This window comes from Podarcis tiliguerta (genome assembly GCF_965153285.1).
Source record: "Podarcis tiliguerta genome assembly, chromosome: 5".
NCBI lineage: Eukaryota > Metazoa > Chordata > Lepidosauria > Squamata > Lacertidae > Podarcis > Podarcis tiliguerta.
In genome coordinates, this window is record NC_139538.1 from 41,436,570 (window position 1) to 41,446,867 (window position 10,298).

A 10,298-nucleotide genomic window follows, 5' to 3' on the forward strand; every position below is an offset into this window, starting at 1 on the left:
CTGGACTTAACGGTCAGGGGTCCCTTTACCTTTTTTACATTCAGTCCTAGATAGTTTGATCTAAGTGAACCGCCTGCTCTTGTTGGAGGATATGTTATTGGAGAAGCAAGGGTGGTGATTAGGTGTGCAGGATCCCAGGCAGTGCCCAAGTTCTGAAGTAGATAGCTCCAAGGCACTCGAGGGGGAGAACCAAAGGAATGAATGCCTAGTCACAAACAAAGGAAATTTGATATTGTTCCTATCTAAACATTGTTTGAATATAAGTAAACCAGGATTGACCTTTGTGTTCCCTCCTATTACTCTTGCGTTCACATTTTCTGTATACAGTACTGGCTTATGTTTAGTATCCACAGTATTGCAATGTTTTGACATTCACATGTAAACTAGTAACCAAATCTGAAAAAAGGAAAGGAAAACATAATGGTTTGAATCTCTCTCTTTGCCAGCAGGGCCACGTGGAAGGGGAATCCCGTACTTGGGAACTGTACTTCCCTGTTGATCAGTAGCAGTTGTGTGTGTGTAAGCCAACAGGGACACCAACCACCTGCAGTGCTCACCTTGGGAGTGGTTTGGGGATCAGCTAGAGTAGAACATAAGACTTGTCCTTATATGGACTTTACCTACATGGGCTCCACACCCAGTAGTTTTAAGATGGAACAAAAGATGACCTGGGTCCTTTTCAGACCTGCTTGCAGTGGATAGATACTGTGACTAAATGGGAAAGGAGAGATGAAGAGTCAGCATAGGGGGGGCAACAAGTAACACTATTTCTTGGAATCAATAAGATTGTACAGACACAGGAGCTATTGCACATAATTCCTTTATTTTACTGAGATTAGGGCAAATGCAGCCATTGTACAGTGAAGTGAGCTCCAGTGTAAACCTGCCCTAAATCAGGCAGGGATACCACACAGACTGTGGGGCAGAAAAGCAACACATGATGATACACAGTATCTGGGCTTACTGGCACTACACAGCAAAGTTACGGGATCGCAGCTGGAGATTCCAGGGTGGGTGCTGTTCCCTTTTCTCTTCCCCTAGCTTCACTCCTTCCTACAATCATTTTGAAGGCAATGAAATAACCAGCTGGCTATTGTTACCTAATACAGAATCAGACGTAACTCCAGGGACAACTAAAAATAAAAAAAAGACTCTTTAGCAAAATTACATGCTCTCTTTAAAAAGACCCATAAAAAATAAATGGTCCTTGAGCATCCCTGTTGTGCTGTCTGAAGCACCCCTAGCTAGTCTTAATCACCAGTGACCAAACCAAATCGAGCAATACTACTACAGCTGCCACATAAAATGGAAAGAAGGCAGGAGGGGCTCTCTCTTCGGAATGCTTGGGGATTCCCCCCTTCACTTTAGCAGCATTACATTCCATGGCGCTAGGGCTTGCTCATCTGCCAGACCCCTGTGCTGGACTGTGGTCCACATCCCTAGTGTATCTAGCCATATCCTGCTGGGGGGAAAGTGAATGTGGAAGGACGTTGGTCTTGAAGGAAAGAACGTGGTGGCCCCAGGAAGCTTCACCTCCTTTGGCTCGTCTGCCCAGTCCCTCAGGCTGTGGCAGGCATGTGCTGGGAAGGAAAGGGATGAGGGAGGGGGAGATCTTCTACGGAGTACTTGGGTTTGCCTTCACTTCTTGACCTTGCCCTGGGCAGCCACAGCTTCCATGGCCTTGCGGACAGTCTCCTCATCCCCAAGGAACTGCATGGGCTTGATGGGCTTCAGATTTTTGTCCAGCTCATAGACAATGGGGATTCCAGTGGGCAGGTTCAGTTCCATGATTGCTGCCTCAGACATTCCTGCAAAGAGCAAGGAGTGAATCACACCAGGAGCTTGGTTATAGTGCCCATCCCAAAGACTGTTAGTAGGCAGGCCTCTTGGAGCTTGCCTTTAGACTTGACCAGGCTTGTGCGGCCTTGGGTGTCTTAAGTCACAAGCAGACTCACCTTCTAGATGCTTGACTATGCCTCGGAGACTGTTGCCATGGGCAGCAATGAGCACACGCTTGCCTTCCTTGATCTGAGGAACAATTTCCTCATTCCAGAAGGGCAGGGCCCGAGCAATGGTATCTTTCAGGCTCTCACATGTAGGCAACTGATCTTCAGTGAGGTCGGCATAGCGACGATCCTGCGGAAGAATATGGAGTAGCATTTAAGACAGGATTTCTGCTTCATCCTGGAGATGCTCAGGGAGATCTATGAAGCACCTTCTGTTTGGAAGAATTGGTTCTTTGGCCTGTGCTACCACATGCTCCAGCTGTGAACCATGCTCGCTGGTTGCCTGTGTTACTGGACATTTTAAAATAGGCACTTTACAGGAGCCCGTCTAAGCATTTGTTTTCCCTCTGGTCTCTGGCCCTTCCTTACCTCTCATATCAACAGCATGCTAGGCCTTAAATAATAATTGTTTGCCCAAACCAACATTTTCTATTCGTCCTCCCAAATGCGGTATGAAACTATTAATGTTTGGAAGAGCACAGAGCTGAAGGGTACCCTAAAGATAATCTAGTTCCTACTCACTGCTCACTGCAGTATCTCTGGCAGATGGCCATCTGGCCTCTGCTTAAATGCCTCCAGGGTGTGCAAATCCAGCACTTCCCCATAGCAATCTGTTGCAATGTCAAACGGCTTGTGCTGTGTGAAGGTTTCTCCTAACATTTAGCCAAAGTCCGCTTCTCTGCAGTTTCTGCACATTGCTTTGGCTCTTCAGCAACGTGTTCTACAGAAGTTGCCTCTTTTACAGCCATAATCACAATTTAAATGCCTATTGTTCTTAACCTGATTGACCTGTTTAATTTCATTGCCTATTTTCAATTTCATTGCCTATTGTACACAGCTGTTTTAGCTTTTCAATGCCTGCAGATGGTATTATAATCCACACAACTGTGATCAGATGAAACAAGTTCTAGAGCCTGCAATCTGACCACCTTGCGTGGTAAAACCATTAACAAACATGTTGTTGTATAGATGGAAGATTCCAGCCCCTCCACGAATAACCTTGACTGTTGTCACCATGCAGTACAAACATCCATGAAAGGGCACAATGTAAATGATTAATTGCATGAAAGGGGCAAGTTCTATTAAATTGTCAAAACAGCTCAGGAGTGACATCCCGTATAAAACCAGCAATTAGCAAAGACAACTATAGGACTCCCAAAATAACTGGACAAAGGGAGAGTAACGTAAGGGCAAAAGTCCAAGCAATGGATGGAGAAGATGGATGAAAATGGGAATCCAATGAATCCATGGTTCTGGGGCAACAATGGGCAGAAACAGGAAGGTATTATAGTCATGACAACTTCCAAATGATCCATCCCCCCCTGCCCCACACACCACTAATGGACTAGAGTTTCCCAGCTCACCTTGCTGATGGTACTGTAGAAAGGGTGATCAGGCTCCATTGGAGGTGGCGGAATGTCAAAGGAACGCCTCCAGATCTTCACCTGGGCCTCACCGTGTTTAGCCGCCGTCTCAGCCTTGTTAAGGCCTGTCAGGCCACCGTAGTGCCTCTCATTGAGGCGCCAGGTCCTCACTACGGGTAGCCACATCTGATCGATGACATCCAGCACAGTCCAGAGGGTGCGGATTGCCCTCTTCTGCACAGATGTGAAGCAGATGTCAAACTCATAACCAGCATCTGGAAGGGCCCAGAGAGTACAGTCATACCTCATGTTACGTTTGCTTCATGTTACGTTTTTTCAGGTTGTGTCCTGCGGTGACCCGGAAGTACTGGAAAGGGTTACTTCCGGGTTTCACCGCTTGCGCATACGCAGACATGCAAAATGACGTTGCGCATAAGCGGCGAATCGCAACCCTCGCGTGCACAGACACGCCGCTGCAGCTTGCGTTCCTTTTATGTTGCGAATGGGCCTCTGGAACGGATCCAGAGGTACCAGAGGTACCACTGTACAGTGCTTAACTTATTTGAAGCATGCTTTATCCCAAACGCTCTGTAAAACATTAACACCTTAGTGTGGAAGCCCCTCAATGTTTCACTGACATAGGTAGTCACCCACTAAATCCAGGCGGTGGGGGGATAATCCAGCAAATACTCCCCCGACAAAGCGAAGATGGAATAGCAGGGGTAGCAAACAAATAGGTAGGTTAACTAATCATATGCTGCAAGCCCTGAGGTTACCATTACCAAGTTCCAGTGTTGAAATTAGCAGCAAACTGAGCGTATCGCATCTTCCACTTTATAATGTAGCTGGCTTGGTTTGGCCAGCTACATTGAAACCCAGTATAGCGGAAAGATGAAATGCTTATGTAATCATTGGGGCGGGGGAGGAATCTGAACAGCAGCCGCTCTCTCTGCTCACCAAGAGGAGAGGAAACAACCAGTCACCTCTATCTAAATCAGGTTATGTTGTAGTGTAGCCTTAACAACACGTCCTTACAATCATTTGCCTGCTCCCATGTGCCTGATTGTCCCATTCTGTAGAAAGGAAGAGAGGTTCTGTGCAATAATGCCAACCAATGTCAGGGTGGGGAAAGCAGTAGTTGTGCAACACGGAAGATGAAACGGGACAAAGGCAAGCAAAGGGCAAGTCATGCACCAGTGCATGCAAATGTGTTTTATGCCAACAACACCCACCCAACCCAGGATGACCCCTTAAGAGGGCATGAGAAATTAACAATAACAGCATTAGAAATGAACAGACACTGTTAAATGCAGGGCTTTTATTCTGCTTACATAAAACGCTCTACGTAATTCTCAGAGAAGGGTAGAACTCTGTTCTCTTTCCTTACACCCAGAGAGATAATGCACAAAAACTGGAACTGGGCGGGCTGTTTCTTGAGCCTGCAGAAGACATGCGGTCCCTAGTTGCTTCCTGGAGCTCTCCCCCCCCCCCCCCACATTTCCTGTAACAATAACTGGCACAAGCCTGCTCTCCTGCTCTCTCTCTCAGCAAGACAGAATGACTCAGCAGCTCCTGCTATATTTCCATATCAAAAGCCCAGCAAGACTGCCAATGCAATCCCGCAGGATGCATGTGTAAGGAATGCAGGGAAGAGATACTCTCATGCCATATGAAGGCTTCTCCTATTTCCAGCAAGCCTTTTATCTTTATCTCACTCTGTATCCGACAGTAATTTTTTTAATTGGCCTTTTAAATTGCTGTAGTTTTATTGCTTTATTATTGCTGTTGTTTTTATTCCAAAAGAGCTTTGAGATGTTCCATGAGAAGCAATTATTAGATGAAATTCAATAAATAATATTTCGCTGCTGTGAAGATTTCCTTGAGAGGCAGCGGGGGAACGCCTTGATTCAGACCGAAACAGTGACCCCAAAATGCGCAGAAGTGACCTAGCCAAGGTCGCGCAGTTGGAGCTTGGGGGGGGGGGACATAGCTAGAGAGGCAGCTGCCCCTTTTCACAGCGGGAGAGCAGCCTATGCCACCCTCTCTATGTAGGCCGTGACGCCTTTGGCGAGTGAACAAGCGGCACGTTTTCAGTCAATTCATCCTCCCGCCCAGAGGAGTGAGATGCAATCCCTGTTATGCTTGGCACAGATTTAGCCCGAGGCTATTCGGGGCCAAGAGGCGTCACAATCTCTGAAAGGAGTAAGGCCGGCGTTCCGGCTAGCCTAGGACGCCCCCACCCCAGTGCCGGCTGCAGGGAGCTGCGCTTCGATTCGTCAGCTGGGAGGCCGATGCACGAGCTTCAGGAAACCTCTCCTTTGTCCTACTTTACATCTTTCCGAGCGGGAGACTTGCCGTTCAAACGCCCGAGAACACGCGTGTGCCTCCAGAAACGTGTCCAACTCCCCGTTTCGCTTCGAAAGCCCAGAAACCCATTCTGGCTTTCTATTTCCCTCCCAACATGAGTAAGCCCCCCCCCACCGGGGGGGGGGAGAGCATCCTTGCCAATTCCATGCACGCTTACAGTGATGCGGAATTCAGCGGGGCTTACTTCCGATTACAGTGGTACCTCGGGTTAAGTACTTAATTCGTTCCGGAGGTCCGTTCTTAACCTGAAACTGTTCTTAACCTGAAGCACCACTTTAGCTAATGGGGCCTCTTGCTGCTGCCGCGCCGCCGGAGCACAATTTCTGTTCTCATCCTGAAGCAAAGTTCTTAACCCGAGGTACTATTTCTGGGTTAGCGGAGTCTGTAACCTGAAGCGTCTGTAACCCGAGGTACCACTGTACCGTAGACGTAGTTAGGCATATAGAGGGAGACCCGTCCCAGAAAAATGCAAGGCACCCAATTCTTGCGCAGAGAGAACGCGGAAGCTCACCACGTGGCTAAAGCCGGAGAAAGGGAACACCCGCATGCCCAAACCTCCATCATCGCCAGCTACTGGGACCCTCCGTGGTCCAAAGAGGACCCGCAAGATCTTCTGGCCTTGCTCGGATACCTTCCCGACCCCTGCGCTGAGTTCCGGCCCGCCTCCCCCTTCCCCCCGGGATGAGAGCCTCCAAGCATCCCCATCGCGCTCCGCCTGCTGCAGCCTCCCGGCTCCCCAGCCCTCGCGCCCCGGTCTCCTTCACCTCTCAGCGCTTCTCCGCCGCGCCGCGCCTCCTCCTGCCCTGCCGGGCTCAGGTCTGCGTCGTACCAGCCGCTGAAACGGTTCTCGAGGTTCCAGGCGCTCTCGCCGTGCCGAACCAAAACTAGCCTGTAAGCAGCAGCCATGGCGGGAACCGAGAAGCTGGGATGCGATGCAAGCGCCGCGGATGCACTCTACACACTGCGACGCCACCGACAGGGAGACTCTTGGCCAGGCAAGGGGCGTGCGCCCAAAGACCAGCCCTCTGTGGTGGCGCATCTCAGGCATCCCCTTCAGACAGGCAGCGGACAAATTCCGGGCTCGCTTTTCGCATAACGTTTTTCTACCCAAGAGAAATGAGAGCTGCCCATCAAGAAAGAAAGAAATCTAAGGTTTCGGCTTAGTTGTGATTGGGCAGCAGAGCTTTCCCCTCGCCAAACGCAGCAGCCAAGATAGGTGTGCAGAACTTTCCGTGTGAAAATCATATTTAAGACATGTTTCTAAAGGCTAAGCGCAGCGCATCTTCATGCAAGTCAACAGAGTTGATCGCCAATTTCGGTTGTGAACGAGTCCGAGGAGGGGATAATTAAAGTATATTTGTGGCAACCTTAAGAGTGTTTTCTATGGGGCTTTTTGTTGTTGTCGGAAACAAGGCTCAGGCCCATCTCTAGTTTGCAAGTGGGCTCCTAAGGGCTTATATGAAATAACTGGCTAATGGCCGAGCAATTTGTCAGTGTATTGAAACTATGTTAAATAGCACCTGCCACACAAAATAAGATCTGGATTACAAAGGAGCACGCTACATAAAAATTCTTAATAACTCCATTCACTGACTTCTCTGAGCAGTTCTTCCAACCCAGGAGAAACTAAAACAACTTTTAAAGGAGTCAGGAAGTTTGCCTCCAGATAGTTGAATGGTACCTCTGAACCTTTACAATCTCTAAGGGCATTCTAGCCCCACTCAACCCCTCCCTCCGGATTCAGTATTGCGCATGCTCTGGTTTTCGGTCCTGCCGTCTGGTGTCTCAGACTGGAATTCATACGTGCGTTTTTTAGGAGGAACTATGAAGGTTTGGCGCATGCGTCCAGAAGGAGGCGCCTGGTCGCTCCCTCCGGCACGGCGCTCACGAAGCGCACGCGAAGGGCAACGTGACCTTCATCCGCTGGGATGGTCACCATTGCAATGTGCCTGGGCATCCCACACGGGCGGTGCTAGAAGGGGCGCGGGGGGGGGAGTGCCCCCCAAATTAATGAGCTTGCTCTCACTCCACCCCCTTCCTCTGCTAGACACCTGTCATTAACATTACGGTAATTTTTCTGCCAGAGATCTTAACGTGAGGACACAACTTGCTCATCCAGAAATATACTTTGCTCCTTCTACCCTTCTCCCCGTTTCATCTGGTGCTACCCCTTCATCCCCGTGGGCTGCTCTGCTTTTAAATTTCACCCTTAATTCAAGATGTTATTTAACACAGCAAGGAGGATAGATCCCTAAGGAGCCAGACTGGACAGGTTAGAGTTGTATCATAAGGGGAGCCATAAATTCCAGATGGGGTCCTTCAAAATGAGCACCAGCTTCCATAGGATGAATGCCTTGGAACAGCCACATGCTAGTGAACAGTAGACACTTAACACCTATAGCACAGGCTCATAGCCAGTCCAGGCATCAGGGGGTTGCAACTTGGCATGCTTGAATGTTCCTCTTGTGTGACAGGGAATTCTGCCTCTAGAAAGCTAGAGTGTAAAGGAATGAAAGTCCCACCTTATTTTCTTCCTGTCGTCCTCAAAACAGGGCAGATATCTGACCCCCACCCCAGCTAAAGTGATACTGGCCTGGAAAAATCTTCACAAACGTGTATGAGAGAATGTGATGCTAACAACCAATACCATAATGAAGGTCTTCTAGGCTTGCGTGCTGAGCATGCTGCTTTGTGGAAGTGAGTCATGGGCAGGAGTGACACCCCAATGCTTTCCATATGTGCTGCGTCAGGAAGATTTTGGGCATCACATGGCAGGACACAGTCTCAAACAGAGATGTGCTCTCTCAAGCCCACATTCGCAGCCTATTTGCACTTCTTTCTTAGCAACCTTGGTCATGTACACATGACCAGCCAGGCAGGATTCCCAAGGATCTCTACACTACACCAACTCTGTGTTACAAAGATGTCCACAAACACAACATGAAGGTTGACAACATTAATCTTGCAGTGTGGGCATCCCTTGCAGATGTTCACAGTGCCTGGAGACAGACAGGTTGTGTATCCACAGCATGGACCAGAGGAGGAATGACCGCTGGGAGGAGCACAGAGAGAAGCAACATCACGGTGCACCTGTAATGGATGTCTTCCCCTCATAGGTGCTAACTCCAACATGAGCACCCACAAAATACCCCATGAAGGGGCTTGGCACCCACAAATGTTGGTGCCTGAGCCATGCACACTGCATGGCACCATGGGCCCGGGCACCCATGATGACAGGCCCGAGTTGGCACTCCTTCCAGTGCCCCACCTGCAATAAAACATATACCGTATTTTTTGCTCCATAACACTCACTTTTTTTCTCCTAGAAAGTAAGGGGAAATATCTGTGCGTGTTATGGAGCAAATGCCTATGGATGGCGGGGGGATCTGCTGCAGTTGTTAGCAGAGGATCCATGGTTCCCCTTCCCTCCTCCGTGGCTTGCTTTGAAACAGCAAAGCGGGAGAAGAGCGAGGGACAGAAAGCCTGCTTGCTTTAAAGGAGCAAAGCAGGAGAGGAGAGGAGCCGCTTACATGAGTGTAAGCGGCTCCTGTCCAGTTGGCTCCTTTAAAGCAAGCAGGCTCTCTGTCCCTCTCTCCACCCCACTCAGCTCGCTAAATAGCAGCAAAGTTTTTCAGCTCGCTAAGCTGGGGAGGTGGGAGAGAAGCAGAGCCTGCTTTCTTTAAAGGAGCAAATCAGGAGAGGAGAGGAGCCTTCTGCTCTTATACCCCTCTTCTGCATTATTAGCAGCATCCTTTCTCCACACACCCCACGCGTGCTCCTTGTTCCTTGAGTGCTTTTCCTTCCCTCCCCACTTGAAATGTGGTTACAAAGCACGGATCCACATGGATCCTCAGGAGTTTTGCACTGGGTCACCCCAAATTCACCATCAGATCACATAGCATGTCCATGGCTACAGCTTGCACCAAAAAAATCACGCACCCACTGTTGCCTGGGGCCGCAGTGGTGCAAAAATGTAGTTACAAAGCATGGATCCACATGGATCCTCAGGATTTTTGCATTGGGCTACCCCAAACTCACCGTCAGATCACATGTCTGTGGCCACAGCATGAGCCACAAAAATCATACATCCACTATTTCGTTTAGAATATTTTTTTTCTTGTTTTCCTCCTCTAAAAACTATGTGCGTGTTATGGTCTGGTGCGTGTTATGGTCTGGTGCGTGTTATAGAGCAAAAAATACGGTATTTCCTGTATTGGTATCTACATACACAGCAGGTGCTGTAACTCTCCAATGGTTTGAGTTTACCCCCAAAGGCACACTCTTCCATAAATGGCCTCCAAGGCACCTGGTCACAGTGCTGACACTAATCAATGCTGCCTAAGGCACTGTGCCTCCTGGTTACCCAATTTTCATACAAGACAAAGTGGTATATTTCCCACCAGCCTTGCTCTTGAAAACAAAATGTAGCACTTTTGAGTGCTACATCTAGCTTCATTAACCATGAACCCCAAAACTTGGGATCCCCTCCAAACCGGTGCTTAAATTATTTAGGCATTTTGCCACATCGCCCAAACTGTGAAACAGATACATCAAACTATCC

The 10,298-nt window shown here is 48.9% G+C and overlaps 1 protein-coding gene across 1 annotated transcript; it reads right to left on the reverse strand.

The window, feature by feature from the left end:
- Positions 1 to 804: 804 nt before the first annotated feature.
- Positions 805 to 6,774, reverse strand: PGAM1 (phosphoglycerate mutase 1). Its single transcript, XM_083443889.1, has 4 exons — positions 6,502 to 6,774; positions 3,371 to 3,645; positions 1,956 to 2,136; positions 805 to 1,808 (listed from the first exon to the last, which is right to left on the reverse strand). Exons 1-4 carry the CDS (start codon positions 6,641 to 6,643, stop codon positions 1,639 to 1,641), a joined length of 768 nt encoding a protein of 255 aa, XP_083300015.1. The 5' UTR covers positions 6,644 to 6,774; the 3' UTR covers positions 805 to 1,638.
- Between the last annotated feature and the right edge of the window lie 3,524 nt (positions 6,775 to 10,298).

Coding starts and splice junctions, on each gene's coding strand:
- PGAM1 (XM_083443889.1), bottom strand. CDS start 6,643: ATGGCTGCTGCTTACAGGCTAGTTTTGGTTCGGCACGGCGAGAGCGCC. Junction 2,137..3,370: donor TCTACAGTACCATCAGCAAG/GTGAGCTGGGAA, acceptor ATTCTTCCGCAG/GATCGTCGCTATGCCGACCT. Junction 1,809..1,955: donor CATAGTCAAGCATCTAGAAG/GTGAGTCTGCTT, acceptor TGCTCTTTGCAG/GAATGTCTGAGGCAGCAATC.